The sequence below is a fragment of the Rhinoraja longicauda genome, chromosome 31, assembly GCF_053455715.1.
Source record: "Rhinoraja longicauda isolate Sanriku21f chromosome 31, sRhiLon1.1, whole genome shotgun sequence".
NCBI lineage: Eukaryota > Metazoa > Chordata > Chondrichthyes > Rajiformes > Arhynchobatidae > Rhinoraja > Rhinoraja longicauda.
The window spans coordinates 1,442,805-1,464,184 of NC_135983.1; the positions used below are offsets into that span (position 1 = coordinate 1,442,805).

At 41.9% G+C, this 21,380-nt stretch overlaps 1 protein-coding gene across 1 annotated transcript in view; it reads left to right on the forward strand.

Annotated features, from left to right (window-relative positions):
- The window catches only part of c5 (complement component 5), a 170,408-nt gene that overhangs the window by 73,204 nt on the left and 75,824 nt on the right, over positions 1-21,380 (forward strand). Inside the window, exons 14-20 of the mRNA XM_078425909.1 lie at positions 248-397; positions 3,766-3,895; positions 6,317-6,385; positions 11,424-11,621; positions 14,653-14,743; positions 20,935-21,017; positions 21,105-21,244. Coding sequence (XP_078282035.1) covers positions 248-397; positions 3,766-3,895; positions 6,317-6,385; positions 11,424-11,621; positions 14,653-14,743; positions 20,935-21,017; positions 21,105-21,244 — 861 coding nt within the window. The remainder of the gene's footprint in view (positions 1-247; positions 398-3,765; positions 3,896-6,316; positions 6,386-11,423; positions 11,622-14,652; positions 14,744-20,934; positions 21,018-21,104; positions 21,245-21,380) is intronic.

The following is a 21,380-nucleotide window of genomic DNA, read 5'->3' on the forward strand; positions in this document are numbered from 1 at the left end:
TTTGACAACTCTTGTTTCTTGACACATGTAGATGACGAATCTACCCCACCTTATCGATTATCATCTTGCAGGTTATTTTCTAGGAACGCAGCCACCGCCCACTGTATTGTATTGTTTCAATCTTTATTTTTAGTGTATTGGTATAGCACAGATTATGAATATAATATTGGTTTTCTTAATAAATGATCTTGTAATGTTCTGAAATTTTAGCAGGAATTTTGAATACATTCTTTTTATATTTTTACAGGTTCAGTTGAATGCTGACTTTGATCAATATAAACCAGGAGATTCAATGAATTTAAGAATCGATGCTCAACCTGATTCACTTGTTGCATTATCTTCCATTGACACATCTGTGTATGCAGTAAAAGTTGGAAGCAAATTAACAATGAGAAAGGTTAGGTGGATTTTCATATCTGATTAAATACCAGCTTCGTAATTCCAATTTGTTATTTAAGTAGAAGATTGACACAAAATGCTGGAATAACTCAGCGGGACAGACAGCATCTCTGGAGAGAAGGAATGGGTTATGTTTTTGGTCGAGATCCTTCTTCAGACTGAGAGTCCAGGGTAAGGGAGACATAGAGATATGGAAGGGTGAAGTGTGAAAATGACAAAGCAGACGCTAATCAAGGAAAAGTAGAATGGTTCATTGTTTGCTGAGGGGAAGGTGACAACGAGGCATGCAATCAGTAAAATTAATCAGGACAGTGAAACTAGTCGATGAACTAGGGTGACGGAGAGAGAGGGAAAGCATCGGTTACTTGAAGTTAGATAAATCAATATTCATACCGCTGGGTTGTAAGTTGCCCAAGCGAAATATGAGGTGGTGTTCCTCCAATTTGCATTGGGCCTCACTCTGATTGTGGAGGAGGCCCAGGAGAGAAAAGAATGGGAGGGGGAGATAAAGTATTTAGCAACCGGGAGATTGCGTAGGCAGGCCTAGGCGGTCTGAGCAGAGGTGTTTAGCGAAATGATCACCAAGCCTGTTTGGTTTTGCCGAAACATAGGAGTTTAAATAAATGGATTTCTTATAAGGCCAGGATTAATAGATACAATTAGGTTATTAGTCTATAGGGATAGGAGACACATTAGACAATAGACAATAGGTGCAGGAGTAGGCCATTCGGTCCTTTGAGCCAGCACTGCCATTCAATGTGATCATGGCTAATCATCCACAATCAGTACCCCGTTCCTGCCCTTTTCCCTTATCCCCTGACTCCGCTATCATTAAGAGCTTTATCTAACTCTCTCTTGAAAGCATCCAGAGAATTGGCCTCCACTGCCTTCTGAGGCAGAAAATCCCACAGATTTACAAACTCTCTGAGTGAAAAAGCTTTTCCTCATCTCCGTTCTAAATGGCCTACCCCTTATTCTTAAACTGTGGCCCCTGGTTCTGGACTCCCCCAACATTGGGAACATGTTTCCTGCCTCCAGAGTGTCCAATCCCTTAATAATCTTATATGTTTCAATAAGATCCCCTCTCATCCTTCTAAATTCCAGTGTATTCCACTGCTTCAGTCTTTCAGCATACGACAGTACCGCCATTCCTGGAATTAACCTAGTGGACCTACGCTGCACTCCCTCAATAGCAAGAATGTCCTTTCTCAAATTTGGAGACCAAAACTGCACACAGTACTCCAGGTGTGGTCGCACTAGGGCCCTGTACAACTGCAGAAGGACCTCGTTGCTTCTATACTCAACTCCTCTTGTCACAAAGGCCAACATGCCATTAGATTTCCTCGCTGCCTGCTTTACCTGAATGCTAACTTTAAGTGACTAGAAACATAGAAATTTAGAAAATAGGTGCAGGAGGAGCCCATTCGGCCCTCCGAGCCAGCACCGCCATTCATTGTGATCATGACTTATCGTCCCCGCCAATACCCCCATATCCCTTGATTCCACTAGCCCCTAGAACTCTATCCAACTCTCTTAAATCCATCCAGTGATTTGGACTCCACTGCCCTCTGTGGCAGTGAATTCCACAAATTCACAACTCTCTGGGTGAAAAAGCTTTTTCTCTCCTCAGTTTTAAATGGCCTCCCCTTTATTCTAAGACTGTGGCCCCTGGTTCTGGACTCGCCCAACATTGGGAACATTTTTCCTGCTTCTAGCTGGTCCAGTCCTTTTATAATTTTATATGTTTGTATAAGATCCCCTCCCATCCTTCTAAACTCCAGTGAATACAACCCTAGTCTTTTCAATCTTGAACAAGGACACCCAGATCTCTTTGTACTTCTCCTTTTCCTAACTTTTTTTTTTTATTTTATTTTTTTTTTTTTTTTAATTTTCTTTGGAAGTAAGCACATTACATTTTAATGGTTCCTTTTTACAGGTGCCAAGAATTATTAAAACATTATTTGTACAACTTCCTTTTTTAAAAAGAAATGAGAAAGAAAGAAGTAGTGAAGAGTAAAGAATAAATTAGTAACTTGACACCATTCATCTGCCTTCCTGTTCTTACCACCAAAGTGGATAACCTCAACATTTATCCACATTAAACTGCATCTGCCATGCATCTGCTCACTCACACAACCTGTCCAAGTCACCCTGCATCCCCATAGCATCCTCCTCTCAGTTCACACTGCCACCCAGCTTTGTGTCATCTGCAAATTTGTTAATGTTATTTTTAATCCCTTCATCTAAATCATTAATGTATATTGTAAATAACTGTGGTCCCAGCACCGAGCCTTGCGGTACCCCACTAGTCACTGCCTGCCATTCTGAAAGGGACCCGTTAATTCCTACTCTTTGTTTCCTGTCTGCGAACCAATTTTCTATCCATGTCAGTACCCTACCCCTAATACCATGTGCTCTAATTTTGCCCACTAATCTCCTATGTGGGACCTTATCAAAGGCTTTCTGAAAGTTCAGGTACTCTACATCCACTGGCTCTCCCTTGTCCATTTTCCTCATTACATCCTCAAAAAATTCCAGAAGATTAGTCAAGCATGATTTCCCCTTCGTAAATCCATGCTGGCTCGGAACGATCCTATCAGATAGGAGATTCTGTGGCAGCAAATGGGACTCTAGGATGGTGTACGGCTTCTCTGGTGTCAAGGTCTAAGGTGTTACGGAGCGCCTGCAGAACATTGTCAAGGGGGAGGGGGAGGGGGAGGGGGAGGGGGAGCAGCCAGAGTTCGTGCACTTGGGCAAAGACAGGAAAAGGGATGACATCCCGCAGAGTGATTACTGGAAGCTAGGCAAAAGGTTAAAAACAGGGTGTCAAGGGAATGAGCTGTCAGAGGAGGTAGTTGAGGCACTTACCATAGCAGCATTCAAATGACACTTGGACAGGTGCAAAGAAAGGAAAAGTTGAGAGGGATATAAGCCAAACTTGAGCAAATGGGACCAACTTAGATAGGGCATCTTAGTCAGCAAGGGCAAGTTTAGCCTGTTTCCATGCTGCACGACTCTACCTGTTTCCCCTCATGTTTTTATACACCTATGCACAATCACCATGTAGGAAAATAACTGCAGATACTGGTACAAATCAACGGTATCTCAAAATGCTGGAGTAACTCAGCCGGTCATGCAGCATCTAGGAGAGAGGGAATAGGTGACGTTTCGGGTCGAGACACTTCTGAAGAAGGCATTTTTCCTACAACAGAGTGAACATAATATTCCCAAGTGTGGTCTCACCGACGTCTTGCACAACCGTAACATAATGTCCCAATTTCTATACTCAAATCCTTGAAGGCTAGATCAATTCCCTGATGGCTTGTTTCCATGCTGTGACTCTGAGTAATGTCATTCTTTGCACAGGTACTTCTTGATGCTGAGGAGCATGATCTTGGATGCGGTGCTGGAGGGGGAGTGAATAACGCTGATGTGTTCAGCAATGCTGGATTGATGTTTATGACCAATGCCAATGCCAAAGCTTTGCCAGTTACTGGTAATGAAACAATAACATAAATACTTTGTAAATAAGTATGCAAATATTGTACATACTTTCTAAGAGATGTTATGATCTAGAAATTCTATTACATATTGTAAAGTTTATGTGTGCTATACAAAATAATTTATTGAAACATTAGTGTAAATGGTCCCTGAGAAACATTAAAAGGTTTCTAGGTCATTTGTGCATATAATGTGCTTATGCATGGAGACAACTAGATAAGTTTCATGTGTCTAACAGCATTTACATTTTCACAAAGCAAAATATATTTATTTTCAGAGCCTACAGAGTGAGCAACTTATATATAAACAATACTTCACAATAAATACCCTTTCACATGATTTAAAAGAAGTCTCAGGTTATGGAGTCCAGAGCTTGGAACAAAATACAAATAGGGCTCTCAAGTATTGGTGGCACCTAAGGAGCAAAGGGTTTTGTATTTACAAAGTTTCAAAGTTAGCAAGGCTTGTTTTATAGTCTCACAATGCCTTAGCCATAGTCATACAGCATGAAGACAGCCCCCAAGGCCCAACTTGCCCATGCCAATCAAAGTCCCATCTACACTAATCCCACCAAAGTCCCATCTACTCTAATTGCCCCATATCCCAATAAACCTTTCCTATCCAAGAGTCAAGAGTGTTTTATTTTCATGTGTCCCAGATAGAACAATGAAATGCTTACTTGCAGCAGCACAACAGAATATGTAAACATCGTACACTGTAAATAATATGATAAACGAGAGAGAAAAAAAAGTTCGGCGTGTATATATACACATACCACAAGTACACACACACATATATTATATATATAATATATATATATATATATATATCCATATGCACACACTCCAAAAAAACAAACAATAGCCGTGCAATAATAATAATAATTGTCTATTGAAGTTCAGTGCTTATTTGAGGTTGTAGTGTTTAATAGCCTGATGGCTGTAGGGAAGATGCTGTTCCTGAACCTGGATGTTACAGTTTTCAGATGGCAGGGGTGCAATGAGTGTGTGGCTAGGATATGTAGTTGTCCAAAAGTATTTTAAATGTTGTTATTGTACCTGGCCCAACTATCTCCTCTGGCAGCTTGTTCCATCTGTGCGAAAACATAGCCCTTCAGGATCCTATTAAATCATTCCCCTCTCACATTAAACCTATGTCCTCTGGTTCTTGATTCCCCTACTCTGTGTATCTACCCTATCTATTCCCTCCATGATCTGTACAACTCTATAAGATCACCCCTCATCCTCCTCCACTCCTAAACTAGTCATCGTCTGCCTAACCTCTCCCTGCAGCTTGGGCCTGTAAATCTTGGCAACTTCATTGTAAATCATCTCTGCAGTCTTTCCAGCTTAACATCTAACGGTGACCAAAACTGAACTCAATACTTCTAACTTAGTCACGCCAACGTTTTGTACAACTCTATCTAACATCCCATCTTCTATACTCAATACTCTGCCTGATGAAGGTCAATGTGCCGAAAGCCTTCTTGACCACCCTGTACAACGCCACCTCCAAGGAACTACAGGTGCTCTTCAGCTTCCGATGGGGTCCCGTTCTGAGAAACCCATCAGAAACCAAAAATATTATTCTGCTTTATCCACTGGCTAGAATTGCGATTAAAGTGAATATGCAGGTCAATCTCACCTTAGTTTTAAGAGCAGGTTTGAGTTGTGCCACAGTACTCTTGAGTGCAGTGAGAGAAACATTGTGCAATGGCAGATGCAGTGTGTTCTATGGTCACCAGTGCAATGGTCAGAAGACTCGGACAATTTGAGGTTTCAGTGGTTCAAACTGAAGTTGAGAATGTTGCATTTTTGGAATGACATTCATTATTTATTTAAGAAAATAACTGCAGATGCTGGTACAAATCGAAGGTATTTATTCACAAAATGCTGGAGTAACTCAACAGGTCAGGCAGCATCTCAGGAGAGAAGGAATGGGCGATGTTCCGGGTCGAGACCCTTCTTCAGACTGATATCAGGGGGGCGGGACAAAGGAAGGATATAGGTGGAGACAGGAAGACAGTGGGAGATCTGGGAAGGGGGAGGGGAAGAGAGGGACAGAGGAACTATCACTCCAACTTTAGATAGTTCCTCTGTCCCTCTCTTCCCCTCCCCCTTCCCAGTTCTCCCTCTATCTTCCTGTCTCCACCTATATCCTTCCTTTGTCCCGCCCCCCTGACATCAGTCTGTAGAAGGGTCTCGACCCGAAACATCGCCCATTCCTTCTCTCCTGAGATGCTGCCTGACCTGCTGAGTTACTCCAGCATTTTGTGAATAAATACCTTCATTATTTATTTTGTTCCTTCTGATGATTTAGTGAAATTGTTTGCCCAGAATCAAACTGCAGAAAACACAGAATTTGCCCTAAATAAATGATCTAGAACTGGTTTTGTCTCTGTTTTAATCTTTTACAGGAGCAAAATGTGATGCTATTTTGCGACCAAGGCGAAATGTGATTGTGAGGACTGAAATACGGGAAAAAAGTAAGGTTATAGTAAAATCATCAATTAATAGAAACACACACAAAATGCTGCAGTAACTCAATGGGACAGGCAGCATCCCTGGATAGAAGGAATGGGTAACATTTTGGGTCAAGACCCTTCTTCAGACTGATGTCAGTGGAGTGGAAGGTGCATAGATAAGGAAGTGTATAGATAATGAATCATAAGGTGTGAAAACAGGATAAAGGGAATGGAGATCAAGGAAAATATAGAATAGATCATTGTTAGTTGGGAGAAGGTAACAGCAAAGCAAACAGATAAAATGTAGTAGGAGATAAAATGGGAAGAGGAGGGGATGGAGAGAGAGGGAAAGCAAGGGTTACTTGAAGTTAGAGAAGTCAATGTTCATTCCCCCGGGGTGTAAGCTGCCCAAGTGGAATGTGAGATGCTGTTCCTCCAATTTGCGCTGGGCCTCACTCTGACAATGGAGAAGGCCCAGGCGAGAAAGGTCAGTGTGGGAATGGGAGGGGGAGTTAGCAGAAACATATCTGTAGAGCAATGATAAACAACTGTTGTTTTCTGTTGATGCATCTTATATTTAATTGGACAATAGATTATTTCTTCCCTTGAAGCTGATTCATCTTGAGATACAAGTGCAAGGTCTTCATGCCATACCCACTGAAACAATAGAGACAGAAGAAACTGCAGATGCTGGACTCTTGAACAAATCACTAAGTACTAGAGATCGGGCAGCATATGTGGAATGAATGGACAGATTTTGTTGCTGCTGCCTGACCCGCTGAGTTCCTCCAGCACTTCATGTTTTGCCATGCAAACATTCATTGTGTTATTCTCTTCCCCAGTGAGGGAAAATTAAAACCATGTGACCAGCAAAGATGTGTCAATGTGGAAAGGCACAATCCATTTTTGTGTGAGGAAGATGCAATTGCACCCCTCGTCCCAGCCCCAGCCATGTTATTCGGAGGTTGCTGCCATCTATGTTGGTATGACCGGGCCTAGTTCTAATCACGTTCCTTTCTCCCATACTTCACATGCAACGCATTTCTAAACCTTGTCCTTTAAGGGTTGGAAGATAACTGCATTAAGCAGATAGACACAAAATGATGGAGTAACTCAGCAGAACAGGCAGCATCTCTGGTGAGAAGGTTGAGACCCTTCTTCAGACTGAGCTAAAAGACAAAAAAAATTGAGACTCCCCTCTCCTCTTCTCTCTCCGAAAATGTACTCCACTGCATTAGGCATTTCCCTTCAGGAGAATCTTCTTTCAAATTTTCATCTGAAGATTTACTTTCCTTAGCCTTGACTGCCAACTGCAATAGTTAAACTGTACTGTTGCTATTATAGCAACATCTGTGATATCGGTACCCTTAAAAGATCCTTGCAGCGTTGATGTTTCGAGTTTTTACGGAAATTTAACTTGGAATCATCACACTCTCATCAACTTCTACAGATGTACCATAGAAGCATTTTATTGTGACGTATCACAGCATAGTTTGGGAATAGCTCCATCTAAGACCGCAAAAAGTTGCAGAAAATAGTGGACACAGCCTAGACCATCACACAAACCAACCATCCTTCCATTGACTCCATTTATACCCCACCCTGCCTCGGCAAGGCCAGCAGCATAATCAAGGATGAGTCGCACCCCAGCCACTCCCCTCTCCCATCTGACAAAAGGTATAGAAGTGTGAAAACGCTCACCTCCATATTCAGAGACAGTTTCTTCCCAGCTGTTATCAAGCAACTGAACTCAAAAATAGTTCCACAAGGCTCCATCCTAGGCCCCATTCTCTTCTCTCTGTACATGCTCCCCCTCGGCCAAATCATTCAAAGGCACGGCATTTCTTTCCACTGCTATGCGGATGACACACAGCTTTATCTCCCCCTGAAACCTAACAACCGGTCAAATTTAATCAGCCTCATGCACTGCCTTGAGGACATAAAATGTTGGATGGCACAGAACTTCCTTCAACTAAACGAGAGCAAGTCTGAGGTCATCCTATTCGCCCCCCCCCCCCCCCCCCCCCCCCCCCCCCCCCCCCCCGACTCCATCAAATCGATAACAGGCAGTCTTGGAAGCCTATCCTCCCTAGTCAAACCGCATGTCAAAAACCTTGGTGTTGTGGCGGCTCCCAAAGGTCGGGCCATACTACTACCGACCCCTCGGCACGGGAATGGACCAGTCCCGGGAGGCGGTCCTGGACTCAGGAATATAAGGACAAGGTTTGGGCGCCAAGCCATTCCGGCAGACTAGACCCGTCTGAGACCCATGAACCAATAAATATACCTTCCCGAAATACCTGGCTCCTTGCCTTTATCGACGCGCTACAGTGTGATATTTGACTCTGCATTAAAATTTGACAAGCAAGTCAACGCTGTGGTAAAAGCCAGCTTCTTCCTGCTTCGTACCATAGCTAAAATCAAACCATTCCTCCAATTTGACGACATTGAAAAAATCATTCACGCATTCATTTCCTCCCACCTAGACTACTGCAACTTCCTATACACTGGGATCAGCCAATCATCCCTGTCTTGCCTGCAATTGGTCCAAAATGCTACAGCGAGACTCCTGACGGGTACCCGTAAAAGGGACCACATCACCCCGATTCTAGCCTCTCTCCACTGGCTCCCAGTACAGTACAGAATCAACTTCAAGCTCCTCCTATTCACATACAAAGCCCTAAACGGGCTTGCCCCCCCATATCAAAAATCTTCTAACCCACCACTCTATCTCCAGGTCCCTCAGGTCGGCCGATTTGGGGGTACTCACTATCCCACGGTCTAGGCTTAAGCTCAGGGGTGACCGCGCTTTTGCGGTTGCAGCTCCGAGACTGTGGAACAGCATCCCTCTCCCCATCAGAACTGCCCTGTCCATCGACTCCTTTAAGTCCAGGCTCAAAACCTATTTCTACTCCCTCTGAGGGGATGCTGTGAACTGTTTATGTATGTGCTGTTATGTTTGTGTGTCATTGTATGTTCGTTTCTTAGTACCTGAACTGCACTTTGGTCAACGTGGGTTGTTTTTAAATGTGCTGTACAAATAAAATTGACTTGACTTGACTTGACTTGAACCATGCTAGCAACAACTAGAGAGCAGTCCTGAGCCACTAGCTACCTCAATGGAGACCTTCGGACTATCTTTGATTGGACTTTACTGGACTTTATCTTGCACTAAACGTTATTCATATTATTCCCTTTATCATGTACAGTATCTGTATACTTTGAATGGCTCGATTATAATCTTTTATTATCATTCCGCTGAGTGGTTAGCATGCAACAAAAGCTTTCCACTGTAGCTTAGTACATATGACAATAAACCAAACTCAAACATTGTAGTTTAAAATACTAACAAAATGTCTGGAATCTTGTAGGTGATGATCAGTGTTAGAACCAGAGGGGAGATGAGAATTTTTTAACATAAATTACAATTGGAGACTTTTGAAATTGAGTAGGATGTCAGTGGATACATCCAGTGGGCAGTATTACATTCCTATCCACTTTCTAATGAAGGGTAGGGTTAAAACAACTATATTATTTTCAGAGATTCAGAAAATTATTTGAATGGGTTGGCTTCAACAAGTTATTATTTACAGAAATCTCATCCAGATGCTCTGAGTAAATGTCGTGCATTGGGCAATGGCCATGTCAGGCAGCATGCAGCACCAGTTTTGACGCCAGTTAGATAAATTTATTTGTGCATTCACAGGCCACTCACACAGAAACAGGTCTTAGCAGAATAGTTGGGGCTGCTCCAGCCATAGGCAAAGAAAAGAGAAACATAGGAACTGCAGATAGAGAAATCATGAGCAAAACACAAAGTGCAGGAGTAACTCAGCAGGTCAACGTGCAGGTAACTTGCATGCCTTCCATCTCCAGTCACTCCCGTTGCTTCATCTCTTTATGCCACTCTGTCCCTTGATGCCCAATCATATGTGGGCCCCAACTCCAACCCGACCATAGATAGACACTAAATGCTGGAGTCACTCAGCAGGACATGCAGCAGGACATGCAGCAGGACATGCAGCAGGACATGCAGCAGGACATGCAGCAGGACATGCAGCAGGACATGCAGCAGGACATGCAGCAGGACATGCAGCAGCCCCGTTTTCTCACCTACTGCAAATTGCAAGGTGTTTCTCCTCCTCTGCTAGCTCACCAGTAACAGTCTTTATGCGGACAAGTGTAATGCTGAACCTCACACGCATCACAACATGGACCTTGTATGCAATTGGATCTCCCCAGTGGGGGACCTCACGCAAGATTAGGTTGTGCCTCTCCACATTGATGCTTTTACACATCTTTGCTGTAATGAAAGAGAGTCTACGGTGGGTAGTTTTCAATGGCGCCTGAGTCCAACGGAGCCGGAGGCTGCACCGCCGGGAACAAAGGGGGACGTGGTGAGGGGGGACCGCCGTGAGGGGGGGGGGTGAGAACAAAGGAGGACCAGGCGAGTGGGACCGCCGTGAGGAGGGGGGATGAGAACAATGGAGGACCAGGTGAGGGGGACTGCCGTGAGGGGGGGGGGTGGGGGGGAGGGAGGAAGAGAACAAAGGAGAACTTGATGTGGGATACTTTGTAACTTTGTCAGCACCCTTTACTATTTGCATACCTTGGGTATGCAAGCTATTGCATATGAGCATTGCATATACTATTTGCATACCTTGGGCGACTATTTGCATACCTTGGGTATGCAAGCTATTGCATATGAGCATTGCATATACTATTTGCATACCTTGGGCGACTATTTGCATACCTTGGGCGACTATTTGCATACCTTGGGCGACTATTTGCATACCTTGGGCGACTATTTGCATACCTTGGGCGACTATTTGCATACCTTGGGCGACTATTTGCATACCTTGGGCGACTATTTGCATACCTTGGGCGACTATTTGCATACCTTGGGCGACTATTTGCATACCTTGGGCGACTATTTGCATACCTTGGGTATGCAAGCAAATAATTTCACTGTGACTTGTCACATAAAGTATTCAATTCAATTCAGTTCAATTCAAAAGAGTGAAGATATCAATAATTTTATTTTCCTTTATATTTCCAGTTGCCCGTTTTACCAACCCAATTGAACAAAAGTGTTGCATAGATGGAATGAAGGACTACCCACTAAAACAATCTTGCTCTGATAGAGCAAGTAGAATCAAGTTACCTGCACCATGCAAAAGTATATTCTTAGAATGCTGCCATCATGCACAGAAGTTGCAGTCACAGTCTTTAAGCTCCCTGACATTGGCACGAATGGGTAAGTCTTGGAACAGGGAAGATTATTTTACCTGCATATTCAGTCAAATTGAGAAATGAGCCACGGATCCTAGAGATAGGAAGTTCTATATTATTTACAGTATTTAAAGCTGAAATTAATATAATGACCTTTCTGTAAACTACTAAAATACTGGAGAGAATGCAATGTATTTGAGCTGCCACTTTGAGTTATTTTTGCTTAATGTTGCATGTCAAATAAGAGTTAAGCAATAACATAGTTGTCCTGATTAGCCAAAGTTGCCAGCATTGATTGACTGAGAAGCTGTGCATATGTGTAAACTCTTCCCCATCACAATTATTCAGAAATCCTTATCTGTTTATATGCATTATCTGTTTCCCACACATCCTTTAAGCTTACAGATGCCCCATTACCAGTGCCCACTTTTAACTTGGGGGAGTCTTGTTTTTTCCAGTCACATTAAACTCACATGGGCCCATGTTCCCTTTAAACTCACTGAAAAAAATATTATACTGCTGTGTACGTTTCGGGCCTGAAGAAGGGTCTCGACCCGAAATGACACCCATTCCTTCTCTCCAGAGATGCTGCCTGCCCGCTGAGTTACTCCAGCATTTTGTCAGTCTACCTTCGATTTAAACCAGCATCTGCAGCTCTTTCCTACACAAATTTAACCTGTGTTGGGTATCAATAGGAAAACATCCCAATAGTCTGGAAAATCTGTCACCCTGGAATCACCAAAATACCGAAGCAGGTTAATGGAGTTTGAGCATATCTACTTATTTAGTGCCTCTACCTATTTGAGGAAACTAGCCATTTATTCATCACTCTGGACCAGACACCAGTGTTTTGGTTGTGGTTCTGGATGCAATCATACACCATTTTAGGTGTTTTCACACCAGGTTTCTTTATCTCTGACATCACTTCTGAGGCAGAGAATTCCACAGATTTACAACGCTCTGACAGAAGAAGTTTTTCTTCATCTCCGTTCTAAATGGCCTACCCCTTATTCTTAAACTGTGGCCCCTGGTTCTGGACTCCCCCAACATTGGGAACATGTTTCCTGCCTCTAACGTGTCCAACCCCTTAATAATCTTATATGTTTCGATAAGATCCCCTCTCATCCTAAATTCCAGAGTATACAATAGACAATAGGTGCAGGAGGAGGGCATTCAGCCCTTCGAGCCAGCACCGCCATTCAATGTGATCATGGCTGATCATTCTCAATCAGTACCCCGTTCCTGCCTTCTCCCCATACCCCTGACTCCGCTATCCTTAAGAGCTCTATCTAGCTCTCTCTTGAATGCATTCAGAAAATTGGCCTCCACTACCTTCTGAGGCAGAGAATTCCACAGATTTACAACTCTCTGACTGAAAATGTTTTTCCTCATCTCAGTTCTAAATGGCCTACCCCTTATTCTTAAACTGTGGCCCCTTGTTCTGGACTCCCCCAACATTGGAAACATGTTTCCTGCCTCTAACGTGTCCAACCCCTTAATAATCTTATACGTTTCGATAAGATCTCTTTCAACATATGACAGTCCCGCCATTCCTGGAATTAACCTAGTAAACCTACGCTGTACGCCCTCAGTAGCAAGAATATCCTTCCTCAAATTTGGAGACTAAAACTGCACACAATACTCCAGGTGCGGTCTCACTAGGGCCCTGTACAACTGCAGAAGGACCTCTTTCTTATGACATGATGCCCAAAACTGAACACAATACTCTAAATGCGACCTCGCGAATGTCTTATACAACTGTACCGTGACCTCCCGACTTAATACAGTAATAATACAGGATACAGAAAATAATACAATGCAGAAAATTAATACAGGAACATAGTTTATTGAAAGTGGCATCTCAGGTAGAAAGGGTGGTCAAAAAGGCCTTTGGCCATCAGTCAGAGCGTTGAGTATAAAAGTTGGGAGGTCATGTTGCAGTTGTATAAGACATTCGCGAGGTCACATTTAGAGTATTGTGTTCTGTTTTGGGCATCATGTTATAAGAAAGATATCAAGCTGGAAAGGGTTCAGAGAAAATTGGCGAGGATGTTGACAGGACTTGAGGGTCTGAGCTATAGAGAGAGGGTGAGTGGGTTAGGACTGTTTCTTGGAGCGCAGGAGGATGAAGGGTGATCTTATAGAGGTGTACAAAATCATGAGAGGAATTGATCGGTTAGATGCACAGAGTTTCTTGCCCAGGGTACAGAAGTCAAGAACCAGAGGACATAGATTTAAGGTGAGGGGGGAAAGATGTAATAGGAACCTGAGGAGTAACTTTTTCACACAAAGGTTGGTAGGTTTACAGAACGAGCTACTGGAAGAGGTAGTTGAGTCAGGGACTATCGCAACGTTTAAGAAATATTTATACAAGTACATGGATAGGACAGGTTTAGAGAGATATGGACCAAACCTAGGCAGGTGGGACCAGTGCAGATGGGACAAGTTGGCCAGTGTGGGCAAGTTGGGCCGAAGGGCCTGTTTCCATGCTGTATGACTCTATGACTCTATTTCTGCTTTAACTGAACATAGGATTAGAAGAAGGCGATTTAGCTTGTTGAGGCATTTATGATGGTTAATCTTTTGAGATAGTTGATGAAAGCTTTGGCCTCGAAGGTGGACACAAATGGCTGGAGTAACTCAGCGGGACAGGCAACATCTCTGGAGAGAAGGAATGGGTGATGTTTCAGGTTGAGACCCTTCTCCTTTAATGCTTTGGCCTCACTTGCTTGCTTTTGCTGAATATCTGAAGTTTCGAATAGAAAAATCTATCAATCTTTTCTTTGAAATTGTTAACTGACTGAACATCCATAGGCTTTTGAGGGAGCAATTTCCATGGTTCCAAAGCTCTCTGGGTGTAAAACAGTTCATCCTCTTTTCATCCCTAAATACCTTTGCGCTATTTGATGTATAAGGGACCATTATTCTGGATTCCTCACTGGATTGTATCTTAATGTATCTGAGGTTTACGCATATAAAGAATACTTCAAACTGATAAAATGAAAGTTCTATTTCTTGTTCACATCTTCATTACATTTTTTCAATCCCAAATCCAGCACTGACCAATAGGTTTGATTTGGAGCCACCAAAAATCCGCAGTTATTTTCCAGAGAGTTGGCTGTGGGAAGTCCATGAAATTTCACAAAGGTATTTTCTGCATTACTGTTCTATATAGAGATGTTACCATGCAACCTAGAATTGAATTCTACACGTCACGATCTGCTGAGAGAACACACATTGCATATCTGGTTTGCTTTTATTTAAATATAACACAAAACATGAACTCAATGACCTTGCACAATTCAGAATGTTCTCTGGATTATTAATCAGAAAATAAATTGCCTTATTTTGAGCTTTCACTGTTTTAAATTGTTATGCATCTTTCATTTTTCTTACAAGTTTTTTTCTTACAAAATCAGTTTCTTGTGATTAATAATCCACCGTAAGGCTTTCTTTCTTCATAGATTTTACTTCTGACTTTTCTGTTCTTTCAACTTATTTTTCCTTCAATTACGTCTACATCTTTTGTGAACAAGAAAAAGATCTCTGGTAAAGATCACAGCTGCTCACTGATAGCTGTGAAGAGGAATGTGGTAACAACAAAACATTTTGTTTCATGCATTATGGTATTGTCTTTTTGTGTCAGTCACAATACATCAGAGTGAAAATATCAGGTTCAGTCAGAAAGTATCCTTTTTTGATAAAACAGTGACAGAATGTGCAAGCTAAAGTCTGGATGGAAATATTATTGCACATTCAACAGCAGACATGGCACTTCAAAAGTGCAAACATTTGTCTGAGGAAGGATAAAACTATTCTATTCAAATACAAATATTCTGTGTCAAGATTACAGGAGTAGTGGACTGTGAGGAAGGCTGTCAAAGTATACAGCGGAACATAGATCAGCTACAGAAATGGGTGGAGAAATGGCAGATACGGTTTGTCCAAGGTGCACTTTGGGAGGTCAAATGTAAGGGGAAAATTTACAATTAATGGCATGACCCATAACAGCATTGATCTACAGAGAGATCTTGGAGTCCAAGTCCATAACTCCCTGAAAGTGGCAACACAAGTCGACAGACTGTTAAAGAAAACATATGGTATGCTTGTTCTCATAGGGCATTGCAATGAGTATAAGAGTCAGGAAGTCATGATACAACTTTATTGGACTTGGTCAGGCTGTATTTGGGTATTGTGTGCTCCATTTCTGGTCTCTCCAGAAAGGATGTGGAGGCTTTGAAATGGTTGCAGAGGTTTACCAGAATGATGCCTGAGATTAGGTGCTATTAGCTACGGGGAAATGTTGGACAGACTTGGATTGTTTTCTCTGGAATGCCAAAGGTTATGGAGAGATCTAATTGAAGTATATAAAATTATAAGGGGCATAGATAGTCAGAATCTCAAGGTAAAGGAACCGCTTGGAGGTAGTGATCATAATATGATTAGTTTTAATCTGCAATTTGAGAGGAAGAAGGTTAAATCAGAAGTGTCAGTGTTGCAGTTGAACAAAGGGGACTATGAAGGCATGAGAGATGAACTGGCCAAGGTCGAATGGAAAGGGATCCTAGCAGGAATGACGGTGGAACAGCAATGACTGGAATTTCTGAACATAATCCGGAAGACAATAGACAATAGACAATAGGTGCAGGAGTAGGCCATTCAGCCCTTTGAGCCAGCACCGCCATTCAATGCGATCATGGCTGATCACTCTCAATCAGTACCCCGTTCCTGCCTTCTCCCCATACCCCCTAACTCCGCTATCCTTAAGAGCTCTATCCAGCTCTCTCTTGAAAGCATCCAACGAACTGGCCTCCACTGCCTTCTGAGGCAGAGAATTCCACACCTTCACCACCCTCTGACTGAAAAAGTTCTTCCTCATCTCCGTTCTAAATGGCCTACCCCTTATTCTTAAACTGTGGCCCCATGTTCTGGACTCCCCCAACATTGGGAACATGTTATCTGCCTCTAATGTGTTCAATCCGCTAATTATCTTATATGTTTCAATAAGATCCCCCCTCATCCTTCTAAATTCCAGTGTATACTGGAAGACGCAGGATCATTTCATTCCAAAGAGGAAGAAAGATTCTAAGGGAAGTAAGAGGCAACCTTGGCTGACAAGGGAAGTTAGGGATGGAATAAAACTAAAAGAAAAGATGTATAACACAGCAAAGAGTAGCGGGAAGCCAGAGGATTGGGCAACTTTCAAAGGACAACAGAAGGAAACAAAACGGGCAATACGGGCTGAAAAGATGAAGTATGAGGGTAAGTTGGCCACGAATATAAAGGACAATAAAAGCTTCTTTAGGTATGTTAAGAGACAAAGATATGTAAAGACACATGTGGGTCCCTTAAAGGTAGAAACGGGTGAAATTATTATGGATAACAAGGAAATGGCGGAAGAGTTGAACAGGTACTTTGGATCTGTCTTCACTAAGGAAGACAAAAACAATCTCCCAGATGTACTAGAGGACGGAAGATGTAGGGAGACACAGGAACTGAAAGACATTTGCATTAGTCGAGAAATAGCATTGGGTAGACTGATGGGACTGAACGCTGATAAATCCCCTGGGCCTGATGGTCTGCATCCCAGGGTACTCAGGAAGGTGGCCCTAGAAATAGTGGACGCATTGGTGATCATTTTCCAATGTTCAATAGATTCAGGATCAGTTCCTGTGGATTGGAGGATAGCTAATGTTATCCCACTTTTCAAGAAAGGAGCGAGAGAGAAAACTGGGAATTACAGACCAGTTAGCCTGACATCAGTGGTGGGGAAGATGCTGGAGTCAATTATTAAAGAGGTAATAACAGCGCATGTGGATAGCAGTAAAAGGATTGGTCCAAGTCAGCATGGATTTATGATGGGGAAATCCTGCTTGACTAATCTTCTGGATTTTTTTGAGGATGTGACAAGTAAAATGGATGAAGGGGAGCCAGTGGATGTAGTGTATCTGGACTTTCAGAAAGCCTTTGATATGGTCCCACACGGGAGGTTGGTGAGCAAAATCAGAGCACATGGAATGGGGATAGGGTATTGAAATGGATGGAGAATTGGTTGGCAGACAGGAAGCAAACAGTAGGAATAAACGGGTCCTTTTCAGAATGGCAGGCAGTGGCGAGTGGAGTGTCGCAAGGCTCGGTGTTGGGGTCGCAACTATTTACAATATATATTAATGATTTGGATGATGGAATTAGAAGTAACACTAGCAAGTTTGCAGATGACACAAAGCTGGGTGGTAGTGTGAACTGCAAAGAGGATGTTAGGAGGTTGCAGGGTGACTTGGACAGGTTGAGTGAATGGGCAAATGCATGGCAGATGTAGTATAATGTAGATAAATGTGAGGTTATCCACTTTGGCGGCAAAAACAAAGAGGCAGATTATTATCTCAATAGTGTCAGATTAGGTAAAGGGGATGTGCAACGAGACCTGGGTGTCCTTGTACACCAGTCACTGAAAGTTAGCGTGCAGGTACAGTAGGCAGTGAAGAAAGCTAATGGCCTTCATAACGAGAGGATTTGAGTGTAAGACCAAAGAGGTCCTTCTGCAGTTGTAAAGGGCCCTGGTGAGACCACATCTGGAGTATTGTGTACAGTATTGGTCTCGTAATTTGAGGAAGGATGTCTTTGCAATTGAGGCAGTGCAGCTTAGGTTCACGAGGTTAATCCGTGGGATGGAGGGACTGTCATATGAGGAAAGATTGGAAAGACTGGGCTTGTATTCACTGGAGTTTAGAAGGATGAGAAGGAATCTTATAGAGACGTATAAAATTATAAAAGGCCTGGACAAGCTAGATACAGGAAAAATGTTCCCAATGTTGGGGGAGTCCAGAACTAGGGGCCGCAGTCGAAGAATAAAGGGGAGGCCATTTAAAACTAAGGTGAGAAGAAACTTTTTCACCCAGAGAGTTGTGAATTTGAGGAATTCTCTGCCACAGAAGGCAGTGGAGGCCAATTCATTGGATGAATTTAAAGGAGAGTTAGATAGAGCTCTAGGGGCTAGTGGTATCAAGGAATATGGGGAGAAGGCAGGCACAGGTTACTGATTGTGGATGATCAGCCATGATCACAATGGCGGTGCTGGTTCGAAGGGCCAAATAGCCTCCTCCTGCACCTATTTTCTATGTAATCTTTATCCCAGGATAGAAAAATCAGATACTAGAGGACATAGATTCAAGGTGAGAGGGGCAAATGTATAGCAGATGTGTGGGGCAAGTTTTTTTACACAGAAAGTGGTGAGTGCTGGGGAAGCAGATATATTAGTGGCTTTTAAAATACTTTTATAAAGGCATATGGACATGAAGAAAATGGTGGGGTATGGGTTATACACAGGTAGGTGAGTGATGGTCTTAGCATCATGTGCTATTCAAGGGATATGGGGAGAAGGCAGGCACGGGTTAGTGATTGTGGATGATCAGCCATGTTCACAAAGAATGACAGTGCAGGCTCGAAGGGCCAAATGGCCTCCTCCTGCACCTATTTTCTATGTTTGGTACAGATATTGTGGGCCGAAGGGCCTGTTCTTGTGCTGTACTGCTCCATGTCTAAAAACCGATGTGCAAGAAAAAATTTCAGAAGTTAAGGCAGCATCAATGGAAAGAGACCAGTTAATGGTACAGATCTGAAATCAGATAGTCCTTAACCTGCATGTTTTTCCAGTATTTTCCATCTTTATTTCAAATTTCCACCATTTTCATTTTTGTAAATTTGCAGTCATTCATTATATCTTGTTTGACAGTAACCCTCTTAATTTCATTTCAACACACAAATGACTTTTAATGCATCAACACCTTCTCAATTCAATAGTTAACTTTAACTCAAGATAGTGAGAAACTCCACATATATTCAACGACATACATTAATATTCCTAGATTTATAAACATGTTCAATTCATGTTACAAATAAGGCAATATTATCCAATCCAAAATAATTATACAGGTAATCCTCTCGTCCAAACACCTTAGATTATGGAGAAAATAGATTATGGAAATGATTTTGCCTAAGTGCAAATGGATTTTTAATGCATTTAAAACGTTATATTGTTTTTTAATAAAGATTGGTGTCATTTGCATTTTACATTTTGAAAAGATATCTGGTTTATTTGTTGCATGTGTTCACATTGGTGAAAGTTTTTTGAAGAGTAACTTGCTGAAGTCTTCAGATGTTTTTTGCATTTTCGAAATCTGCACTGGTGTCACATTTATTTAATCATCCATTCACTATTTCAAAACCATGCTTGACAATTTAAAGACAATATATGATGTAGTGTTCATTCCATACAATTAACGTTGAAGAATTTCATTTGAGAGACTGATAAAAAATACACACAAATGCGATAACAAGTTTTTCTTTAGCTCTAAACTGTCGTTAGATATTGAACAAAAAGACATAATACAGCACCAGGCAATGAAGAATGATCCTGCGGGAATGATGTGAGATGAATGACCTGAATACCTGAGTAAATGATCTAGGATATAAACAAAACTCCTGCAGATTTTTTAATGATTTGATTAATGCAGGAAGTTTCAGCTATTTTGCCATTTTCAAATGACTGGGTTGAGAGCATCAGATACAATACTTTACAAGGAGCAATGCTGTTAAACCTTCAGCTGGAGAATATAATGTACTTGGAACTTTGTACACACTGACTGCAAACTCTTGAAGCAGATGAAGTAGACAAGTGTTCCAATCCTAATTGCACAAACTTTAGATGGTTGGAACTCAAATATTGAGCTCCTGCATTTTCTATTTCAACATTTCTTTAGTTCTTTTCAAGTCCCCGGGATATTTCACAAATAATACATTAAGAGAATGTAATGGGTAAATAAGAAGCAAACTTGGAAAAATAATGTCAAATGTTAAATAGATGAAGCCCTCACTCGTGTCTCCTCGGTGCCTTACAGCTCCGCCCTTGCTCCCCCTCCCCCTATCCCTTTTCCCTAACCAGTCTGAAGAAGGGTCTCGACCCAAAATGTCACCCATTCCTTCTCTCCAGAGATGCTGCCTGGCCCGCTGAGTTACTCCAGCTTTTTGTGTCTATCTTCGGTTTAAACCAGCATCTGCAGTTCCTTCTTACACATATTAAATGTTATCTTGTCCCACAAAGAATATAATTTCTCTAGTATTGTTCAAATAATCTTTCTCTTTTCACAAACAAAATGTTTCAGCTCTACTTGTCTATCTACCCACATGATTGATTGTTTTTTGTTTTATTTCTCAATAATCTAGATTATAGAGGATTAGACAATAAATTAGATCAATAGATTACACACTCAGTTTTCAAATATAGTAGATGTACGTATATCCACTGATATTGTCTTTTGTGTTTTCATTATGTTTTTCAGTTCAAATTCTAAACTGCTGTTAAAAACTTTGCCCGATTCACTGACTACTTGGGAAATCCAAGGAATTGGAATCTCTGATGCTGGTAGGTCAACAGTTGGACAGACGTAGAGCCTGTTAATATTAAGCATCACACAAAATGCTTTATTCTTACTTTTTTTTTTTTATGCAGGTATATGTGTCGCTGAGCCAATTAAAATTACAGTTTATCAAGATATAATTCTAAAAGCAAAAATACCTTATTTTGTTGTGCGAGGAGAACAAGTGCAACTGAGAGTTTCTGTGTACAATTATAGGACGAACAGTTTAACGGTACGTCTTAAATACTCGTTCATTTTTTAATGCGGTATTATGCCATTATGGCATAATTGGCGTATTCTGTGTTGAGAGGTGTGGCCGCTCATTATATCTGGCTAATTCCTTCCCTTATTTAGTTTTTGTAAGTGTA